General features: G+C 40.2%; 1 protein-coding gene across 1 annotated transcript in view; it reads left to right on the top strand.

The window, feature by feature from the left end:
- The window catches only part of STS (steroid sulfatase), a 127,220-nt gene that overhangs the window by 60,033 nt on the left and 42,516 nt on the right, over positions 1-24,671 (top strand). The window contains exons 6-8 of the mRNA XM_065414985.1: positions 6,043-6,180; positions 16,545-16,704; positions 22,909-23,030. Of these exons, the coding sequence (XP_065271057.1) occupies positions 6,043-6,180; positions 16,545-16,704; positions 22,909-23,030 (420 nt within the window). The remainder of the gene's footprint in view (positions 1-6,042; positions 6,181-16,544; positions 16,705-22,908; positions 23,031-24,671) is intronic.

The raw sequence follows: 24,671 nt of genomic DNA, 5'->3' as shown, positions 1-24,671 counted from the left end.
AGTGAAGCGGCTGTCCCCTCAGGAACTACTACATACTGTCTACACTGCAGTCTGGCTCCATCACCTTCTCAGGGATGAGTCCTGGATTCCAGCCCCCCATAGTATTTGGGGATGTTTTGCACATGTTCAGAATCTCCCCATTTCCCCAGACATGGAGGCAGGTCCCCAGAGCTGACTGTCAGTCCCCAGCTGAGATGTTTAAAAAAGCTATTCAGCCACAGGGAGTGGTGCCAGCAGATGGCTCTGAAACAGAGCTGTTAACCAAATAAATGATCTCTCTCCTCTAGGTATATGGAAGATGGGGTGGCTCATGCTCCCAAATCATCCTTTGCCCCTCCCCCCCCCCCCCGATGTCCCTTAGAGCATCACTACAGACCCAGGGATGCAGTCGTTCCAACAGAAGAAAGTGGAAATATGGGGAAAGATATATGAATGTTGCCTTGAGTGGGGCAGTGGTATCTCATTTGCTTGAATTACCTGTATCCACCATTAGGGCTCCGTGTTTGTCATGGAGGTTGCGGTAGTCACGGATTCTGTGACTTCCTGCAACCTTCGTGACTTCTGCAGCGGCCAGTGTGGCTGACCCTGGGAACAGCCACACCGGCCACTGCTGGAGCGGCTCTGCAGATGTGGCTGGCCCTGGGGACTGCCTGAGCAGTGGTCCCGGAATGGCCAGAGCAGCTGCTGGCCCCCTGTGGCTCCCCGCTGTTGGTGGCCAGAGCAGCTGCTGGCCTCCCTGGGCTCCTGCCATGTCAGTGGCTGAAGCAGCCACTGTTCCCCTGGGGCTTCCTCTCCCCTCTCCCCCTGGCAGCTGGTACCGCTGGCCCCCCAGGACTCTCCCCTCCAGCATCTGGTGCTGCAGGCTCCCCCCTCTGCACTGCCCCCCCAATTCAATTAGGGGTATTTATGGTATAAGTCATGGACAGGCCATGGTCTGTGACTTTTTTTTTCCAGCCTGTGACCTGTCCATGACTTACTAAAAATATTCATGATTAAATCGTAGCCTTACCCATCATCTGCCCTATACAGTAGAACTTCAGCTGGAGCTGTTCCACACCCCTTCTGCAGCATTCTGACCATTGTGTGGATTGGTCGCACTGGTGCAGAACTGCCCTATGTGGGAGTAAGAAGGCTGCATGACCTTTAGTGTTGTGACAGATGGGTCAGGATTGGGTCCTTTAGTGATTTTAGCAGGCATCTGAGTTATTTCAAACAGACGAACAAGATTCACATTTTAAATTGTATGGAAAACATTCCTGGATTATTAATTTTAAATGAAAGTGAGTGAATTTATTAAACAAATGCATGTATATCACACACACATCTTCAATTATATTTCTCTTTGAAAAAAATTCAGAATTGAGTGCAATGGGAGATTTGCATGATTCAGGACTGCAGCACTGGGCAATGTTAATGGAATGTTAATGTTGAGATTCAGTATGAGTTGTACTGAGTTAACCAGGATAAGACTGTAGAGATGAAATCTTACATTTGCAAAGTCATCCCAAAGGATAAGAGTCAAGCTCCAATCAGCTATACTCCATCACTCCATATAAATTGACGACATCACATTTTAAAAACCTTTCTAGGAGACAGCACCTGCAGATCTGACACCTTATAATATTACTTAGAGCAAAAGTGGAGCAGGATATAAAGATGATTCGGCTAGGATATTTGCATATGGGCATTTCAAGGGGAGCTTTAGCTGGACTTTAAAGCATTAATCCTATTAATTAATTAATTAATGTCAAACCTTATTTTTTAATGCCTTCATTAATGTGTCTCTAATTAAAAAAGTAAAAATGAGACGTGTACCCAATGATCTGTGACATTATGTGCTACATGGAAATGATTTAGGTCAGTGGTTCCCAAACTTCTTCCACCGCTTGTGCAGGGAAAGCCCCTGGCGGGCTGGGCTGGTTTGTTTACCTGCCACATCCGCAAGTTCGGCCAATTGCGGCTCCCAGTGGCCGCGGTTCACTGCTCCAGGCCATTAGGAGCTGCTGGAAGCGGCGGCCAGTACGTCGCTCAGCCCGTGCCGCTTCCAGCAACTTCCATTGGCCTGGAGCAGCAAACCGCGGCCACTGGAAGCCGCCATTGGCCGAACCTGCGAACACAGCAGGTAAACAAACCAGCCCGGCCCGCCAGGGGCTTTCCCTGCACAAGCAGCGGAACAAGTTTGGGAAACACTGATCTAGGTTCAGGACCAAAGATGATCAAACTCCTGGGATGACAGTGCTGGGAGAAACTCAGTCTTATATTCTAACCACTCAGCAATCTTTCAGAAACTACGTGGCTCTTTCAGCCTCACATTGGCCCCATGGTCTTGGGCTCCATCGGCCAAACCACATTCTGGTCAATCAATTGCCCTGCAATAAAATGACATGTGCCCCGGGAGCATCTGCATCCGTAGGGATTAACACAACTCTTAACTTTTCCAGACCACAATTTTCAAGTGGATCTCCTCAACTGGCAGTTCTGTCATTTGGGAGTAGTTGTAGAGTGCCACAAGTGTATACAGTGGATAATGTCTGTGCCCTGAGCAAAGAGGCAATTGCAACAAATTCACTATTGATTCAGTAGAGCTATTTTTTTGCTTATTTTCTCAAGGTCACACAAACTTGGTTACATTGCTTCCTTGAATGCTGCCGCAATGCCAAACTAAGTTTCTATTCCTTCCTACAGTCATGGATAAGACTGATTTCTAACTCTAGTTGCCCTTCTGGCAAACAGTGTGTAAATTACACTTCCCTGCACAATTGAACCTATAGTCATCAGACTTGGCTTTAATTTTTAAGCTTCATTTAAATCTACAAAACAAACAAGTCTCAAAAATTTAGACCCAAAAATAATGTATTGGAGAAAGTACTGAACAATTGAAAAAGGAGGATTGTAATGGAATTTGTGTTTCAGCCCTATGTAGTGATTGCTCCCAATATAGATATAAGTGTGTGTGTGTGTGTGTGTGTGTGTGTGTGTGTGTGTGTGTGTGTGTGTGTGTGTGTGTGTGTAAAATATACACACAGTTACACTCAATGTAATATATTTATTTTATTGTTTTTCTTACCATTTTTAACACAGTTGAGATACTGTATGGGTAGAGCTGGGCAGGAACTGGATTTTCCATTTGGCAGGAAATTCCACAATTTCATTTTTTTCCCCCTGTTCTGGAACGGAACAAAAACAAAGAAAAAAATTCCAAGAAACAAAATAAAAAAACCATTTAGGGGATATCAAAATGTTTTGTTTTGATTACATTTCATTCCAATTTTGACCTTTTCAAACTTATAAAAAAATCTAAGCAAAACAAAATTTTGACATGTTTCAGTCCAAAAATGTCAAGTGGGACATTTCAACACTATTAAATTGATGTTTATTTTAAAACAAAATTTCATCAAAATCTATTTTTTTTTATATTCTGCTTTCAATGGAGCTGACATTTTTCATCAAAAAAATTATTTTGATGAAAAATTTCTAATCAGAGCTATGTAGGGCTCGTATTAACACTAACCACATTGTTGAAACACCCTTTAGTATGCCTTATCTTACAGTAAAATACATCTTATTACTTATTTATACAGTGCTCATTCCAAAAGGTGTCAATGTTCAAGGAGAAAATAGAAATGCAAGTTCTGTTTTATTTTTGTGATACTTAATCTCCAAGCACAGCAAAGTGTGTTATTTGGAATACTGAAAACTTAGGTTGCTAGAAATAAATTGTTGTCATTTTAGTATTTATTAACCCTGCTGTAATATAATCAACCAAATGCTTTGTTATTACCTTATTATGACCCTGATCAAAAAAGCCCATTGACGCCAATGGGAATGTTTTCATTCACATCAATGGGCTTTGGATCAGGTTCTATATGCAATTTGTTGCCTTTCTGGAATAGATACTATTTGCATGGCCTTTGCATGAGTCTAAACTCAGTAATGATGTTCAGACTACGTCAAATTTTATCCAATCTACTTGCCAATAAATAAATACTTTTTTTTTTTAATGGAGTGCGTTGGAAAGGGGAGTTTCAGATGAATATTTCCTGTTTTGTCCCAGTTCAGGTAGAAAAATGAATATTGATTGTTCGTGAATGAGAAAAGGAGGCCTAGATTTCATGCTCCATTTGGTGTGCTTTTAATTATTTCTTTTAATATGATCTATTACATGGTAATAATTGTACTTTTTTCTTTCACATGCACATGGTGTCATACTCTGTGGTTCTTAAACTCTGGGGTGAGCCAGAGGTGCGGTAATGTGTCACAGTTTGCAGATTTTAAATAGAAAAGTGTATTAGAGTAGGTCATCTTGTCTATCCTTCACTTTTTTAAATCATATGTACCCACACAATGTCCAACCTAACTTTCTGACTGCATCACCACCACTTTATCAGCAAACACGACAGTGTTTAGCAAGCACAACCAATGGAAAACTGCCTTTTTCTTTCTTTGGCACTTAGCCTACCTGCTACAACAAGCAAAATGACTTGTCAGATGGAGCTGCATGAGCTGTTAACCAAATCCCCTCACAACCCACCAGCTTTAAAATGTCAGCCTTTGTAACAGATTTTCCACAGCTCTGTTGGGAAATTTCAACTCCCACCAAGTTTCAAAATTTATGTAAACAAATTCTCCTATTCTTATATAGCTACTTTTCTCCTATTTTACAAACCAGAACAATAGACACTGCTTATTTAACTGGTTGTATCCCTTTAATTAGAGCCCAGTCATTAAAGTCAGTAGGAAATGAAGGCACTCAGCCCCTTCCAGTAAGTGCTCAGTACATTACAGAACTGTGATTTTACTGAATTGCAACTTGCAAGGGGATTGGTGAGCAAAAGGATGAGGTAACTGCTTCTAAGCCAGAACAGGTTGATAATGACAGAAAGCCATTATAATCTGAAAACTGTTTAAGTGGCCTCACTCCTAATGAAATGGATTCTGTATTTCTGGGTTCTTGCATCATGCTACTTAACATGGTAGCTGAATGTTTCAGCTGGGGAACCAGTTTTTAGTGGACAGATGAACAAATCAAAATAGCCACCCATATTGTCACCTTTCTTGACTGGTTAAGCAGAGAGGATGAGGAGAATGGTCATGGAGTTTGAATTATCTTTATACTGTATGGATTTTCTGAAGAACTAGGTTAAGGCTCATTGGCAGGGCAGTGTTGGAAAGGGTGTTATTTGTGCTGTATCTTTTCCTTGATCTGTTTCCAGTGACAATAATCCTACATTTCTTTCAGTACAAAAATGTACTTTAGCATTAGGCCCTAATTCTCATTTACACTAAAGCCCCTTTACAAAACTTGAGCGGTGTAAAGGAGTCTTAAAATTGGTTTAAATATAATTTACACCCATTGCAAGGCCTGTTTACAGTGTCAGAGTAGGGTGAAGAGCCCTCTGTATAAATGAAAATTAGGCCCAAAGTATTTTGAAGTCTCACAACATATTCAAGTGGCCCAACTCTTTTAAAATATGTATTTACATTTTGAAACTTTTTCTCTAGTTTACTAAGGGTCTATTCTGATCTGCCCAAGAGCATTTTTCCAACTGTGATTGATTGGCAGAGTTAGATAATGAAATTGTGTAGCTTCAAGAGGCACTTCTTCTCTGTACTATTACTCTTTTAAGAGTGCCTTATTCTAGCACATACGCTAGGTGAGCCATGCCTCTTCTGAAGGCTTCCATGTGGCAAAGCTGTAGTACATTGTTAACTGTACTTTGCATACTGTGACTCTTTCAGTTATGATCAACTGTTTCAAACTCCTTGTTATGGGGTTGCTGCTTCTCTGTGGTGCAGCCCTTTCCTCTGATGTGCACAAATCTTCTCGTTTTATACATCAGGAGGCCCTGCAGCAATCAAGCCACAATCTTGATAGCAGCAAGCTCTGTGTGGTAGCCACCTAGTGTGCTCTGCATGGTGTCAGTTGCTATATATAATAATGTTTTTTTAAGGAAAAACATCTGAAAAATTAATAAGGGCAAAAATGTCTATTTCTTTCAGGTTAAAAATAAAAGTTTAAATCTTTCTGTTTTGTTTTTTCAGGAAAGATTCTGGATGTGCTAGAGAAATGGAATTTGAATGATAAGACTCTTGTATACTTCACATCTGACCAGGGGGCACATGTTGAAGAAGTCTCTAGCACTGGAGAAGTCCATGGGGGGTATAATGGAATTTATAAAGGTGAGCTACTTGTAATGATTTTTAGAAACATGTGTCGAAAATTAGCTGCTTACTCTGCACTGTTTGTAATATGCTGTAAGCCCAAAATGTTCACATCTGGGTTCCTAACATTAAACTTCTAATGTCCAGAATCCTAAATCCATATTTAGACACCTAAACGTAAATGGCCTGATTGTCAAAAGTGATGAGCATCTGCAGCTCCAGTGACTTTAGTGAGATTTTTAGGTGTTTAGCACTTCTGAAAATGCTTTTAAATAGACCAGTGAGCCATCCAGAAAGAGATATCAGTGCAACAGGCTGAGATACCTGATTGGGTAGTAGAAGAAAGGGGAGGAATGAAGAGGTAGCTGTGTGTCATCAGAAATTGTAGCCAAGTGAGTGGGTGAAGTCGCACAGAGAAAGGGTGTAGAGGATGAGGGAGCCAAGGACAAAGTCTAAGGAAACCCATAGAAAGCAGCAGAGGAGGAAGACCCAGTGAAAGAGATGCTGAAAAATACCAAAGAGATAAGAGGAGAACCAGGACAGGACAGAGTCATGAAAGCCAAAGGAGCACAAGATTTCAAGAGGAGGGTATGATCAGTGGTGTCAAAGGCACGCAAATTGATTGCTTTTCTCCCAATACAGCTATTGAGACAATCAATGCGTACTTCAAATTCACGTAATTCTGTAGCGGCTTGAGATCATCAGTAAGTTTACCTTATTGTAATAAGACCTGCAGTCCAAGAGATCATGCTGCTGTAGAGGAGAATAGTGTTTTTAGCAAGATACGGTGAATGTCAAAGTAGCAAAAAATCTAGCTGAACAGATGATCTTTTTCTTTTTGTCTGTTCATGTGTCCCTGACTCGATGTCACTTGCTGACTCATTTCATTTCAAGCAATAGCAGTGCAAAATATGCAGATGAATTTGGTAACTCATTCAGACAAAGGGGTCATGATATGCACATGATTATAGAATACAAGGTGATTCTGGAGAAGGGGAGAATGAAAAGAGGAAGAAAAGAAAGAGCGGGAGGGAAGAAGAGGATTACTTCCCTTTGATATCACAATCCCACTCACCAATACGTAGCAGATGGAGAGGATGGGGGAATATTAGGTGAGGGAGAAGGTAAAGAAGAGGGACAGTGAGAGAACTGTTACCGTTCCACTGCACTGTGAAGTTTTCATTAGTACCAGCTGCTAAAACAGGGTCTGATTTTCAGCGTGGAAGTGGCAGGTACACGGCATTTCTGAAAAGCAGGCCTGTGATGACGAAAGTGAGCTTAACTTCCATCAAAATAGGAGAGAGATGCCTGGTTCTTGTATGGACAGGTTTAGATATTCTCACTCTTCCCAGAGAAAATTTTGTGAAAATGGTTCTTTAATTTTTGTTTCCCTTCCTTTTTGGGTGATGGAGGGAGAGAATTGGAAAACCAGTCCCTAAACTTACCAGCTGTAATTTTATAGAGCAGGTAGCACATTGCCTTTGAGTATGATTTCAGAGAAGAAGAATTAGAGGGAGGGAAAAGAGGGTCACAGGAAGTAATAAAAGTGTAGTAGGGCCACCGTGTGAGGAAGCTATATAACTTTAATGTGTTTATAATGTGGGTGAGAAACAATCTCAGATATGAGTGGCGCAAAAATTGCAACAACCACAACTGTGGAGGTTACAGAATATACAAGGGGTCCTATTGTACTATAGAGATTGACAGCTGAGAGGAATCTATCATTAACCTGAATTAGAACTATATTAATACTTAGCCGTTATATAGCACTTGCCATATTCAAAACACCATAGACTTACACATTTGTAGCTGTAGGCATGCCCCAATGAATTTTGGAAGCTCTAAAAATGTTAGTGCTTTAGAATGTCAGACATAAAATGGGGGATACAATCTGAGAAAGAAGATGAATAAATCTGGGGAATGTACTTTCCTTTGGAACTGTCATTTAACATAGAGTATTATATTTCTACTTATATAACAGTGACGAATTTGAAACAGATCTTAGTTGAATCAATACGGATCTGATAGCTAGTGTGGCCTAAAGAAGAAAACAGACCTTTGGGTTTTTTTTAAATGGATTATTAAGTGATTTACAGATTCCTCTTAGATAAGCTGATAAATGCACTAATATATTATGGGTGGGAAGATAAGCAACTTAATAAAAGACATTTATAATGAAACTAAGATGTTTAAAAGATCTCTGCAATCACTTTAATTTACCCTAACAGATTGAAAATATAGTGGATTATATTTTATCTTTCACACTCTACTCTAAAGCCCTAAATCAAAAGGCATCTTTTTAACATTAAGATATGTCATGCTTGATTGTCAAAAGCTCACAAAGGGAAATGGACCATTAGACACATAACTAGTTATTTTTATGTGTGAAGACCCTTTTTACATACACAAATTGGGTGTGCAAGATCAGTGTACATTTGCATGACTGACCTTCTGAAAATCAGACCTGTGATGTCCTAAACTATCACGCACTGGATGTTAATATATGTAGAAAATTAACTGGACTAAAAAGCTATGCCTCTTGCTTTTGTGTGTGTATATTGGAATTTAGCTCATCTGGTTTAGAGGAATAGAAAGTAATAGATGTACTTTATGAGAGGGGCATCTCAGTGTCTGTGCTGGGGAATCTCAATAATACGCCTTTCTGTATATGAAAGTGTGAACATTAATCAAACCTCTTGACTCTCTTATCAAAGATGTAGCAGTCTATTCAACAGTAATTGGTTCTGCCCTAAATCAAAAGCTCACAACAGATCTTCACAGTTTGAACTCACTAATTTATCTTGATACACAGCCAGGTCAGTCCCAATAATAAAAGTTAGGGGCTGTTTGGATGGAGTGTCTGGTACCAGCTAGCTAGATTGCAAAAAGGTGACATCACTATTATTATTTCCTGAAACTTTGTGTTCTGATTATAGTGTGATCTCTGAAAAGCTGGATACAATGCAAAATTAAAACCCGACATTGACACTGTAGTTAACTAGCTCTTTGACACTATCAGCAAATAAACAAATCCTGCTTAAATCTTCACTGTCCTCCTCTAATTAACCTGAATGCTGTTACATAATGACCTATACATTTAAGGATTGCCATTAGACTCATGGCCCATCTAGCCCTGTAGCCTCTTTCCAACAGTGGCCAGTACCAGATGTTTCAGAAGGTGCAAGAAACCCAACAATAGGCATCTTTGATTATATCATTTTTGTATTTGGCACCTTTCAATTTCATTGAATGTCCCTTTGTTGTTGTGTTATGAGTCAGAGAAAACAGAAGATCTCAATATGCCTAATGTACACCATTCATGGTTTTGTATACTTCTATCATGTCCTCTCTTACCTGTCTCCTTGATAAAATAATCAATCCCAGACTCTTCAATATCTTTTCAGACAAGAGTTTTTCCTACCCCACAATTGCTTAGTTCTTTAGACACCTTTTCTGAGGGACCTGTCACAGACCTTTTGAAAGTCAAAATATAGGTGGAAACGTTTGCTCCCCTCTAATCCTCCAGTACAGTAGCTGAATGTAATGAGAGATTGTATAGTTTTGCTAGCAGCTCAGCTACTTTGTATTTGTACATTTGGATGTGGTGAGTTATTGTTTTTTTTTAAATTATTGATTTCTTCCAGCACCATTTCTGATTCCTCAATCTCTGAGGCTACCTCATCTTCATTACCAGAAGTGAGTTGGTCAAAGATAGGTATCTTCTCCAACGTGCTCGTCAAAATCTATATTAAATCTCCTAATTTCTCTTTTACTCACTGTAAATTATGCCCCTGTTTTTTTTGGCTTTCCTAGAGTTAAAATTTCAAATATTGAAGGATATCTGTTTGGTTCAATGAACTTCTTGAACCTTGCCATTTAGCCAGGGCAGTTTACGTCTGGACTTCCAGGTTCTGATTTTGTTGTGAGGTATGCAGACCTTCTCAGACATTGTTTTCCATTGCCATATGTAAAGTCTTTACTTACTATACTTTTGACTTTCAGGGCCTTATTAACTACCTCATTTTATTGACAGCTCCCTTTCTAAACTCTGTGTTACAGTGTCAATTTTTTGCAGCTTGCCTTTCCCTAAGATGTTTAACATCATTATATTGTGGTCACTGAAACATACACAGGAAAAGCTTTGCATGGGCTAGCCTATCCAAGCTATCTTGAATCCAGGTAGTTCATGTAAGAGAAGACAGCATAGTGTGGCTTTCAGGGCAGGTAGTACAAGCCAGATACAGGGCCTGGCTATGTACTTAGCTCGCTAGCCCACTCTCAAGCCAATGCTGCACTGCCTTCACTGCTGGATTCAAGATAGTTTGGATAGGCTATTCTGGGCAAAGCTTTTGCTAGGCAGACATACATGCACTAACTGTGGTTGAGCTAGTGCGCTAAAAATAGCAGTGGCACTGGCAGTGGGATGGGCTAGCTGTCCCAAGTACAATCCCACCGAGAACCCTTGGTACTTAGGGTGAGTAGCCAGCCATACCACAACCCATGCCACTGCAGCTACACTTCTATTTTTAGCATTCTAGCTTGAGGAAAGCTACCATGGGTCTGTCTATCTGAGCCGGAAATTACACCTTTAGCTCGGGTGTAGACATACCCTATGCTGAAAATAGCCTCGCCATTGGTGTGCTCTGGAGCTGTTCCAAGAAGCAATCACTTGAGCTTCATTAGAAATGCTGCAGTGCTTCAGTATAGATCCTCACTACAGCGATGGGAGGGGTTTGCCTGCTGGCATAGTTAATCTGCCTACTCAAGAGGTGGTAGCTTAGTTAATGGAAGAATTCTTCTGTCAACCTAGTACTGTCTATACTGGGGGTTATGTCGGCTCAGGAGTGTGGATTTTTCACACCCCGGAGCAACGTGGCTGGGTCGACCTAACTTTGTAGCTTAGACCTGGCATTAAAGTGTTGAGAAATTATTTCTCTAAACTTTGTCCCATTGTGCCATTTGACCTGTTTATATGCAGACAGCTGATTTCCCCCATTATTATCATTTTGTTGGGTCTGATGTGATGCTGATGCACCTTGGTTTCTTGGTTTTGTTTGGTTAGGTCCCTTTTTATTTATTGGTACTCTGTCTAGCCATCTTCTTTCAGATACACACAGACACAGAGAGATATCAGATGTCTTTTGCATCCAGTAATCATTGGAGTGGGGACAATGTGTTCCCTATGCATTTGTACGGTGCTTAGCGCAATGGGCCTTGATCCTGAGTGGGGCATTTGGATACTATTGTAATACTACCATTATGTAATAACTAATATTCTTGATTTTGGATTGTGGCACCCCTATTAAAGTTTAAAACATTCACACTAAACATCAAACTCATTTGAATTATATTTGACTCTGAAGTTCCATATGCCTTGAAGGTTCTCCAAGCTACTGCTCCCTCCTCTGATTTAAATGACTGAATCTTTTGGATAGTACAAGCTATTACAATTATCTTCCATTCCAGACTCTTCCTCCCTGATATAGCTGAACAGCTGTACAGGAGACAATATTCATTCTATTCCAAAAATAAGATACAAATAGATAAATAAGAAAATAGTGGAGAGAGCCAAGTTAACTTTTCACTGATTCCTGATTGTGCTCTAATACTATTACCTCTAAATTCTGTGATTCTGAATACGTTCATAACTAATGTATCTATTAATGTCTATTGGAGGATGATTCATACTATCAATGTCTGCTGAAGACTCAGGCCCTGATTCTTCAACCCTTATTCACATCTAGTAGAACGTACTTATGTGAGTAGACCTGTTAAAGATAAGCAAGGGGTGTAAATTATAATCTTCTGCAATGTGATGTGCTACAGTGATAAGCTTCTTCATCAGTGTTTCTTAAAACTATTAATTAACAAGTTAATTTATTTTGAACTAGCATGCAAATCAATTTGACAGTGTTTATGGTATTTTTGCTGCAGAATTTAAGTTAATAATACTATGTGAAAACTGACTATCAAAGTCAGTGGCAGTTTTTCCATTAACTTCAGTGGGCCAGGACTTCATCCCCTGTCTCTAATTTATTCTACTATTGTACATCTGGAATGATCAAACCATCCTGATATTGCAAATAGAATACACTATCCTGAGCAATAAGGCTATTTGTTTGAGAAGAGGATCAGCTTTGAGGCAGTTTGCATTCACCATCTCTGTTTGTCAATTCTTCTTGTATGAGAACTGGGACAATTCAAGTTAAAATACAGAACAAAAACCAAAACCAAAAAAATAAACCAACACTTGACAGAGCACTGAAAATAGATAAAGCAGAGGGGTTAGCAGATGGTCTTGCCATTAAAAATGGTGTGCTGTTTGAAGACCAGAAATAGCAACACATTTTTATACTAGATATTCAGAAACAAGAGTCCACTACAGGTGAGCAAAGTAATTAATTTCTGCTTATTCTCTCTTCATTCAAAAGAATAAATAGGCTGAGGGAGGCCACTTCCTGATGTGCATGGGTAGGAAGAAAAGTTTACCCTGATTAAACTCCAGTGAGAGAGTGAAAGACACAGAGAGAGAGAGAGAGAGAGAGAGATGTTTTCAACAGTTTTGATCATTCTGTGAGAACCAAGCCCAAATATTAATAAGTCTGCACAATAGAATCACAGAGTGTCCTAATTCATCTTACATACAAAGTCTATCCCAAAATACTTTACAAAGTTAAACAATAGCAGTCAATGTGAATTAGAGGTTTATGCAAGGGAGAAAAATACAAGTTTTCAATGGAAATGGAAATTTGGGATCTCTCTGTAGGTGACAACACAGAGTTGTAGCTGTACTTTTTCTGCACCTACAGTTTTTTTCTGAGGAAAAGGGGAATATCAGCTATTAAACATAAGGCTGAAGGCCATAGTCACTCAGAAAGTGTAAACATCAATGCATAAAAATACAACCTGGGTTGTTGTTCTTCTTCTTTTAAAAACACTTTTAAAGAACTTTAAGAGAGAAAATATGTCTCTGTGTGAGGATGCATATTACTGTCTAGGTGCTGCCGGCATATGGACTCATGGGCTGTTCCTCCTCCTCTTTTGTAGTACTGCCAACCTCAAGTATTCAAAAATCATGAGTCAGGCCCTAAAATATCATGAGTTTTATTTTTAAATAATACGTTTGGGTTCTTTTCATTTGTCTCCTGGTTTCTGAGCCTTTAGGGTGCTTTGCATTTTCAAGCTTTTCTTTGCAATCCTTAGGGCTAGAAACCTTTTTAAAAGGAAAGCTGAAATTCTCATGCAGTTTCTCAACTGAAGCAGCTGGAGTTTTGAGAAAATATCAAATATTACAAGGTTTGCGATCATATTATGGGAGTTGGCAATGCTTCTGTTGTCATCGGACACAGCTAGATCTATATAGCAGAATAAATTCTGCTACATTAGCATCTAGTTCCCCTGTTGTAGCCGCCCTTTACTCTGGTTCAGAGGTCTATTCTCAACCTCCATAGGACTTAAACAACTTGTCTGTTTCCTGAAAGCAAAATGGTGGCTGTGTCTGGGCAGAGACAAGTGAGGAAGTAGCCCGGCTGCAATGCAGGGATGATGTCTGTACTTTTCTGTGTTTTCTTATACTGCACTTATCACCATAGTATCTGAGCACCTTCTGTCAGTGCATTAAGCAATGTGACTACACATATGTCACTTGTTCTTTGTTCCCTCATTGCTATGTGATTATGAGAAGGAAACGTCAAAGAAATGCACCTTGAAATTGGAGCAGAAAGCAGTGAGGTTTGTGATGGTCCTTAGTTCCGGGAAAGTACATTCCCCAGTCTTGGACCAGCCCCTAGAGATGAGCTTTATTGTTATCGTTGAGCGTTTCATTGTGGCAGAGGTATGTAGTTGTCCCAGAGCTTTAGATGGGCTTGTTATCCTTGGCACTGCCCATGAAGTGCATTGAAGATAAGAACTGAGACCTTGAACACGATTGGATAATCTATGGGAAGCCAGTATAGAGAACAGTGGACAAGTCTGATGTGCTTATGGAAGTTCAGCTTCATCCAGCTGTTCTTCATCCAAGAGCTAATCTCATCCAAGCACTGGGTGGTAGTGTTCATATGCATGTTAAAGGCACTTGAGTACATGTTGTTTGATCAGTTCACCAGTGGTAGCGTGTAGATGTTGAAAAGGACTGGGGAAAGAGTTGATCCTTGTGGAACTCTACAAGTATCAGGCAGCAATTCTGCCCCATTTGCTTCTTGGGCTCCTTTGCATATACTGAGAGGCAAAGTGCCCCTTCCCTGGGTGGGTGAACAGCAGATTTCTCAGCAGCTTTTCAACTCAATAATTCACAAGAACAGAGGAAGAAAATGTATCTTCTTCTTCCTACTTGCCCCAGCTCTCTTCAGGTTGCAACTTCCCAAGAAGTATTTCTTTTCAATGGGTCTACTCTAGTTCTTCTTCTAACACACTTGCCTCATTGCTTCCTCTGGCCACTCTGATTCTACACATTGCTTCTGCACGTGTCAGTCTCTCTCCTTTGGAAGAAGGAGGGTAGAGTTCCAGGTCCTCCTTCCATCCTTTATAATTTTTCATTGATATTTATCTTTTCAGAGCAAGTCAGGATGCCACCAGTCTCAGATCAATGATTCTCATCATGATATCTGAAGTGGTGGGAATAATCCCCTGAGAAATAAGTACACAAACCACAGCAAGGCAATTTGCCTTAGAGAATGTTGAAGCTACGAGGCCATAAAGCTGTCAATAGTGTTCACAGAACAGCAGATGGTATCCAGGAACTGATTGTGAATCTAGATGACAATACAGGAAGTGCTTCCCTTTCATGAAAATAATCATGATATTCTGACTAATTGCCCTCAGCCCATGCAAAGGCCCTGTAGGATCCTCAAACTGTTATGAGATCTGGAGACCCCTTTTCATGAGTGAGCCCCTGGTTACCACCTTGGTCTGAAATTCTACTGTCCTTGTGGAAGTTGGTGCATCTCAGGAAGATCAGTGCAATAGAAAGCAGGAGGCCAAACTTCAGAAAACATCAATGTATCATCATAATAGACAATTCTAGTGGTGAGTGTATTATAGCCCCCTGACCAGGGGCTATGCCATTCGCATCAATGAATATATCCAAAATATTAATCTTGTTTATAAACTTAGTTACACTGGATTTCAGTAAACACACTTTATTCTGAGGACATGGGTTGATCTGCCTGCTCCCAATCAATACCCACCAAATCACTCCTGAAAACCCACATGTCATTTGAGAGCTTTGCCACTGACTTCAATAAAAGCAGGACTGATAAACTCTTTTGGTCAGGAACTTTTTCCAAGTTCATATATTCATTTTTAAAACACTTTGGAGCACTGTGCCTATCCATGGTACTATGTAAGCAATTAATTACAATATTTGATACATTTTCCATATGGATTTGTGTCAATCACATCTCATTAAGTAATGGATAGGTATATTGTCTGTATAATAAATATGTGCTGGGCTTTCACATTAGACAGAGAGGACTGGATGACTGGGGCAGTGATGGATGTCACGGAATCTAAGAGAGGGAAATATGGGTTTGTAAGTTGCGTGTTGCACTCAGTCTGATTATTTGGATGATAGAATTATAATTGTTGTCACTTAAAAAAAAGATCTTCAGGACATCCAGAAAGTGTTTGAAATCATTGCTCATCTTCCTGATGTGTTTAATTTCAGAATTCAATACCAAAATCTTTTTCCCCCTCTAGGAATCCGACAGCAGCAATTATAATAAAATGCTGCAAAACTTTTCTGGGTGTTCATGCCTCAGACCTATACAAATCTATACTTTGGCTTCTGGTTTGAATTGGTTCTGCACATGCCTTTGTGCCACATGAACCAGGCAAAATTTTTATGAGGCATTATTTTTTTCCCTTCAACTGTTCTTGCATTTCTTGCATTTCAGCTGTAAATATATATGTATCCGACACTGATATATATATATATATATATATATATATATATATATATATATATATATATATATATATATATATATATATATTAATTCTTGGCTCCTATCAGTGAGCTAAAAACTCTCCCAAAGAATCTGTTTTAGGCTGAAATTTCAGAACCAGAAATGAATTAAAAAATATATATGGGGAAAAAATCAGCTGAGTAAAGGAATAGTACATTTAGTGCAAATAAAATAACCAGTTTGTGAGGTATCAGAGGGGTAGCCGTGTTAGTCTGAATCTGTAAAAAGCAACAGAGGGTCCTGTGGCACCTTTAAGACTAACAGAAGTATTGGGAGCATAAGCTTTCGTGGATAAGAACCTCACTTCTTCAGATGCAAGTTTGTGAGGGTGGCATGTAAAGAGGAAACAAAATAATGGTGTTTAAATGGCATTTCTGAAGGAGAAATTTCTGCTAAAAGCCATGTTCACTCTTTCAGGTGGAAAGGCTACAAACTGGGAAGGAGGTATTCGTGTGCCAGGTCTTCTTCACTGGCCAGGAGTGGTACAGGCGGGTGTCCATATTGATGAGCCTACAAGTAACATGGATATATTCCCAACAGTTGTTAAACTTGCAGGGATACCATTACCCAAAGACAGGTATGGTATACATTTTCTTGTATTCTACACAGTATTTTTCATGGACCCTTTCTTCTCTTTGCTAGCTTTTATGTCTGTATTTAGTGGGAGAGAAGCATGGAAAAAGTCTGGATTTGAAATTTCATTATTTTACCATTGTTTACAATAGTAAAATGTCTTTTTCATAGCACTGTTGTGGTATATTTTATAGCCATGTTGTGCATGAAGACAAAATCTTTTGGACTGCCTTTTCTGAACTAGTTCATATAATTAATTTCCATCTCCTCTTGGGTGATCCCTTGGTGAGTCCTAGTTCCAGCCTCTCAACAACCCTATAGACTAATCCTGCACCACTGATATCCATGGGTGCTTTGTCCATGGAGGTAGTGTGACCTCCTTTGTAAAGTGCTTTGAGATCTATGGATGGACAGTTCTGTAAAAGAGCTAGGTATTGTTCAATGAGTGCAGGATCAGGTTCCATGTTCTAGATCATCCTCCTACTCTTTGCCTTTAAACCCTCACCTCCCTTATCCTTCACAAAACATTTCGAAAAATTGTACAAAATAATGAGTAGCTCTGTAAGAAACAGTCCTCTTCCTGCAGTTTTATAGGGTGAGACCAATGGGGCATTCAAAGAAATTAAATGGATCAGCAGAATTTTTAGAACAGATAAAAGAAAATGGCCCTTATGCAGAGTATTGCAAATATATGAAGGTCACTGCTATGGAGCACATTGTGATCTGAGTTAAGTCACTGTAATGCATTGACTTTTATGGAGTTACTCTGTCTTTACACCAGTAACAGAGGTAGAATCTTCCTCTAAGGCAGAGGTTCCCAAACTTGGTCCGTGGCTTGTTCAGGGTAAGCCTCTGGTGGGCTGCGAGATGCTTTGTTTACCTGAGTGTCTGCAGGTACGGCTGCTCACAGCTCCCAGTGGCCGCGGTTCACCATTCCCAGCCAATGGGAACTGCGGGAAGTTGTTGGAAAAGCTTATTGGAGAATACCCCTTACCTGTCTCCACCCAGGCTAAAAATGGTTTACTTTTCCAAGGATAAGCTGAGGATCAAAGGGGGATGCTAAAGTTTACAGGAACCCAGGCCTTGAAAAGGGAGGGGGGTTGGATGAGCTAAGGGGGGCTGCCCAGAGAGTGTCAATGAGAGCTGAAAGGCACGCAAGGAGACACACAGAGATCAAGAAAATATGTTGCAAGCACGACAGTCTGCATCTCCCAGCCAGAGATAGGGGTTAGGTGGGATGAGAAGAATTTACACCAAGAAAGAAAGATTAAGGGTTAGGTAAGGGAAAATATATATATATATTTATTGTGACAAAGTTCCTCCTCTATCTTGGTGGGTCCTGCGCTTACTGGTGGATTTTCTTGCCTCAGAGATTCACCATGTGGGTTGGGGAACAGCCCAGAGACCTTCCCCTCTGGAAGAACCCACAGTCCAGGTCAATTGGGAGGTTTGGGGGGAACCCAGGCCCACCCTCTACTCCGGGTTCCAGCCCAGGGCCCTGTGGATTGCAGCTGTCTATAGTGCCTCCTGTAACAGCTGCATGACAGCTACAACTCCCTGAGCTATTTCCCCATGGCCTCCTCCAAACACCTTCCTTATTCTCACCACAGGACCTTCCTCCTGGTGTCTGATAACGCTTGTACTCCTCAGTCCTCCAGCAGCACACCCTTACCCTCTCACTCTCAGCTCCTTGCACCTCTTGTTCCCAGCTCCTCACACTCGCACCACAAACTGAAGTGAGTTCCTTTTAAAACCCAGGTGCCCTGATTAGCCTGCCTTAATTGATTCTAGCAGCTTCTTCTTAATTGGCTCCAGGTGTCCTAATTAGCCTGCCTGCCTTAACTGGTTCTAGCAGGTTCCTGATTACTCTAGTGCAGCCCCTGCTCTGGTCACTCAGGGAACAGAAAACTACTCATCCAGTGACCAGTATATTTGCCCTCTACCAGACTCCTGTACCCCACTGGTCTGGGTCTGTCACAATATATATAGACCTTCACTATTTTTACCCTTCACTCAGTGTGCTATGTACCTATGGGTGAAAGAATACATAATACTTTGTTTTGAAGAAGCTGTTTTCAAGTCATTAATCGGCCACTGTCTCAGGCTCCCGCTGGAAAAGGCTTACGGGTGCCAAATTCAGTTGGGCCTGTCAGGTTAATACCGTTGGAAGACAGGGAGGCTTCAGGCCAGAGATCCAGTCTAAGGGTTATTGGACCATGTGGTTCCACCCAGAGTGAGGTGCAGGAAGCAAAGCCTGTCACTTGAGAGAGATAGAAAGGGTCCTAAGTCTTAGCTCACCCAATAACTGTGACACAAGGTATTGTGAAAGATGAAAACAGAAATTAAAATATCTTACGTGAAAGTTTCCCATCATCCTGTAACTTCTCTGTGACCCAGTTGCCACTAATGCTGTCCTTGGTCAAGGGATGAAAGAACTAATACCCTGGCTGTCACTTCTAGGGCACATTAGACTTCAAGGCTGCTAAATATTTTGCTCATCCAACTTCTCCGTAATGTTGAAAACAGTATGTTCTAATTTCCCTTCTTGGTTACGAGAGGTAGGTTTAATTAGTTTGTGTCCCTGCCTTTCTTTTGATCAGTTCATAGGTGCTAATATACAGTCCCAAAGCTGTTGTGTCCTTTCCTAAATATACTCAGTAAATCATCAGCAGTGAAGAGGCTCTTTTTTTGAAGTTCTGGAGAAATACTGGTCTGTCTTCTGGTGCTTAATTTGGTCATGTAAAATGAAAATGTGCACCTGCTTAACTAAACTCAGTGCAGCTTTCCTTCTGTACCTCCTTGGAGGTCCTAGGCAAAATAATAAATACAAATAATAAAATAAAGCAAAATAAGACAAAGTAATTCAGAGTTAATACATCAAGCAGAACTTATGATTACTTATTATTAGGCCAAATGGGACGCTTCTAAGAATAAGAATGAATGAGAGTGGCAGAATCTGGATCCAAATATATAAATTGCTTTAAACTTCAGGAAATCCTATCCCGGTTGAAATCAGTGGGAGTTTTGCCTGTGATTCCAAAGGGGCCAGGGTCTGACCCCATATTTTCTTCTTGGACTCTTAAAATGAACCTTTGCTTATTGAAATCACGCATAATACATTGATAGCCATTTCTCAGATCATTCATTGCCATGAACCTAATCAGTGCAAATATCCTCCTGCAGAATTCCAGAGCAAAATGAGAAACATTTTTTGGAAGCTGCAAAATTTGGTTCCCAAGATCAAGTGTGAATGTCTGCTATACTGAAGTTCTGGGCTAGATTGTGTCACTAGGGCATGGCCTTTACTAAGGAGAAGCATGTTGCTGCATTGTCTCAAGACAATCCCAGAGAAGGAAATGTGGTTCAGGGAGTCACAATTCCCTCCCTGCTCTCCCTTTGCTCCTCAGGGAAAGTAATTTGCTGCTGGCCTATAGCACAAATAAATTAATACTCTGACAACATGCCATATGTGCTCTGTTATGAGTTCTGTTGGCTGGTGTGTTGATGGGGCAGATTAAAATCTCTATCCATTCCCCACCTGTCCCCCGTTATTCTCCCCTATCTGCCCAGGCTAGTTGACTTGTAGCACCTCAACTTCTGTGCGTCTAAACTCAAGGCCAAGCTAGCTTTCTGAAGGGGCATATTTCCCCATATGCACCTGCACAGTCATGCAGCCCAAAACATCTTAGCCATCTGAGATTGTTGGAGTTTATTAGTATTCATTTATACAGTTTATCTGACACTCTCAGTGAAATGATGTTCAAAATTAATTATGACTTTCAAAGTGAAAAAAAATGTAATTTTTTTCCATGGGAAAAATAGGAAGGAACATCACAACTGGCATCCAGAACTACTTTATGAAGTGACTATTTTTAACTGTCCATTAAAACTCAAATTAGATAGCTGCAGAATTAGTTCATCATATGTTTAGAATATTCAGGCTACTTTGAGTTCAATAAAGCAGGGTCACTTTTTAATTTTACATGGCAAAAATGAGCACCAGCTGATACGCCAGACTGGTATTTCTTCACAGCTGCAGTGAAGAGACACTCTGCTGCTGATGATTTATTGAGTGCTTGTAGAAACAGACAAGACAGGTATAGGATATGAAAAATTACAGGCTTGCCCCGGGACATCCATTACAAACAATCACTCTGTCAGATCCTTGGTGGTCTTGATGTGTGCAGATTTTATGGACATAGATCTCATGCTCTCTGAGTGGACACTAAGCCCCTAGGAATGTTTTTGTTTTGTTTTGTTTTGTTTTCCTCTTTTCCTGTGATGCCCCCCTCCCTCACCAGTTTCTCTACTTTAACCTCTGCCATCAAATTGCTTTGTTGCCACCACAGTCCTTCTAGGTGAAGAGAAGTGGAAAGAACTACATGCCATAATTACTGCTCCACAATAGCTCAAAACAGTTTATTGTGACTAGCATGAAGCACCCCAGCGGCTGGATCACTCAGCAGCAGTCCTCTGAACTCTCTCCAGCAAAAAAAGCCAACAAATAGGTTTAGATCTGGGGGAAGATACACGTCAGAGAGGAAGACCCAAAAATGAGGTTCTAGGAGGGGAAAGATAGCAGCAGGCCCTGGGGGATTAAGTAGAAAAGGGATTAAGTAGCAAAGAAACACACATCCTTAGCAAGGAGGCTGGAGAGGGAGGGTAGCAGAGGCACCTTCTTCTCCTATCCTCATCCTTGCAGCAGCCAAAAAATAGAAAAGGAACCGAATAAGGAGATTTTCACCCATGTGCAATGAGTTACCTCTGAGTCTGCCTACATTTGATGAGTCATTCCTGGGTTCCCTCTGAGGCCATGTTTACACTAGCATTTATGTTGGCAAAACTTCTGTGGTGAAGGGGTATGAAAAGGTCCTGCAACCTGTGTCTGTTTCTATGATAGTCAGCCCCTGTTCCAGCCTATCTCTGCTCCTATCTCAACGAGCTATCGCATGACTCTCATTCCATGAATCAGACCGGAGGACCCTAGGGGGTAGGAAAGGAGTTTCTAATTTTATTAGACACTTCCTAGTCAGGGAGTGATATCAAAAATGGAACCCAAAGTGGAGGCCAGGGACAACATTGTGGTAGAAGCCTCAGTATCTTCTCCCTCCTCATTAGCTAGGAGTGAGTACTGAGCTCACCATGGTGGTGGTCCATGATTTTCAAACTTTTCTCTTCAGTTTCTGGCCAGTAGGTTTAATTTTCCAGCTAGTAATTACCTGGCAATTTTTTCAAGCATTGGTTGTAATAACAGGGAATTACATAATTAAAATTTACATAGAAGCTTAAAAGTTCAGCTGTTTTAAAAACTGTTTTTACAGGATGTCCTTCAAAAAGCTGAAAGAATAATAGCCTTGCTGATCTATGTATGTGCGTGAATTAATCTCTTTTAAAAACTGTTGTAAAACTTGTAATTCACACAATGCCAAAACCGTGTATTGTGATTATTTTTTTCCTGTCAGTTCATTCTAGCGACTTGATAGCTTAATGAATGGAAACAGTCATGTTTTGCTGATTATATAACTCCTTTCCCATCTAAATGGATGGATTCCTTCAAAGCATGATCAGATATGTCCAGCAGCTGTTAGAGAACTATTTTTATTTGGTGACCATGCAGTTAATCCCTTAACATGTATTCTGAAAATAATTCATTTCAACTTTGGAATCATTGCATTCATATTTAGTTCAGCATATAGAATACATTCAGGTAGTGCCCTGGCGGTTACTTTAATGAATGTCCCTAGCCATAAAAGCTAGGGACATTGGGCATGTGATGAAGATTTCATTTACCTGTCCCACAGCTACCACAGCAAATCTACTTTTTTAAGCAGCATTAATGGCTATACGTGTTTGTGTATCTAGAGGCCCGTGTTCCAGAAATTTACTCACATACAGCTCAACTATTTCCAGGCCAAAAATATAGAGAATGGGGTGGGAAAGCCAACTATCCACAAAAAGCAAAAGGCAATATTAACGTTCCTGTGAATAATGTAGAACTCAAGGAGAAAAAATGCCAGTAGGTTTTGCTCCAAATTCACCAATTTGTTGTGTCCCTTCAAGTCATGAAAATAAGGCTAGCTCTAACACTTCAGCCTTCATGGTGGAATGGCACTTGCACTATTAAGAAATGGAAATGCATAGTTAGTTTTTTCTCAGCCAGGAAAGGCTTGGGTTATTCTCCCTGACTTTGAAATGCTTTCTTATTCAGAATTATTGATGGACATGATCTGATGCCCTTGCTTCAAGGGAAAATTCTCCAATCCGAGCATGAATTTCTCTTCCATTACTGTAATGCATATTTAAATGCAGTGCGCTGGCATCCAGGAAACAGTAAGTAAACTTGCCTGTTCACATATTAAATATTTCATATAATTTTTATTGCAACTTGAAAAGAATCAGAAAAAAGCCTCAGGCTATGGTTACAAATAAATTGCTTAAAGTACTGGGGGGGTTTCTTCATCTTTTTTATACCTTTCTCCTTTTTTATCCAGAAAACACATCTATCTACACAGCCAATTTATTATTTGACATTAATTTGATGCTGCACAACAAAGTTTTATATCAACACAGTGCTGAGACCTACAGTGACTGAATATATTTTCTAAATTTTTATTTGTTTAGAGCAGAGTTTCTGATACATGATGTTACATTTGAGTCAGGGCCAGATATTACTTTTTAAATAAAATTTACAGCTAATAGGAATGTTTGCTGGACATCTTAGTGGGTATTATGCCAACTGGACAATTTTTACTATTGAAAGCAGCAAAGTATAAAGGAACCACTGGGACAAAGTCACAAATCCCAAGTGAATTATTAGACTTTTCATGCTTTTATGAACACTATAATTGTGCTTTGAAGGCCAAGGAACTAAACATTGCTCACTGATCTATTTCTTTTTATCAGCTAAGTTTTCATGGTGGCAGATGCCGTACTAACGTCAACCTGTTGCCCTTCCTATAAAAATCCCTGTGCTGAAGGAGTTGCTTTCTCATTTAGGTGACAATATGCAGTGCTTGTCCCAGGTCAGTTGACACTCATGGTGACAAATTATAAAAAGGCTTCAGAATGTTGACATGACACAAACCTTTTGCACTAGGCATCACCATGCATGCTGTCAATTTCAATGCTTTTCAGCAGGTTTGTTAGCCTGTCAGGAGAGGTGTATTTAAGACTCTGATTCGTAAACCTCAAATAATTTGGAGGTTTGGTATTTATAATCATCTATACATCTTATCCCAAACTTTCCATAATCACCTTGGATTGCATATGGGGATGAAAATCCTGGAAGATGACAGGATTGATGCAATTAAAAACAGATATCAAGATGCTACACATGTAAGTAAGGCTTTAGGAAAGAAATGCATGAAGTGTTGTATTTGAGAACAAGTACACAATCATGTAACGAAAGGGTATTGTAATGCTTAATCATGCAACATGAAGATGTGATTATACCATTTAGGTACAGCACCGCATCCAGGGCAGTGTATAACTGCACCACCCTAGGGGGAGCAGGGGATGCAGTGTGTTTCTCAGAATTCCCAGGTCTGTAGGGGTTGTTTTCTCACTACCACATGTGACGCTGTATGGAATATGTGGGACACTTTATGATATTGCTGATACCAATATTATAAATTTGTAATGAATCATGCCAGATATCTCGTGTGAGATATCTGCAAAAATTTTATAATTTGCCAAGTCTGATAATCTTTTTAATATGTTTGTATCACCTTTGTATTATGAGTTATAGATATATAAGGTATATCTGTATTTCCAAACTTGTGCTGTGCATCTGGGCGACACCCCCAGACAGATTGGCGGCAGCACTGCCCAGCTTGCTTTATGGCCCATCAAGGGACATCAGCTGTACAGCGAACAAATTGAAAGGGTCAGGGGCTACACCTTATGACTCAGCAAGGCATGCAGGGGCATGCCTATGGACAGAACTCTAAGGCTTCCATAGGGTTGCCAACT

Source organism: Emys orbicularis, chromosome 1 (genome assembly GCF_028017835.1).
Source record: "Emys orbicularis isolate rEmyOrb1 chromosome 1, rEmyOrb1.hap1, whole genome shotgun sequence".
In the NCBI taxonomy this organism is placed as follows: Eukaryota; Metazoa; Chordata; order Testudines; family Emydidae; genus Emys; species Emys orbicularis.
Note: the sequence above shows the minus strand (reverse complement) of the source record. Positions and strands in the feature narration are given on the sequence as shown.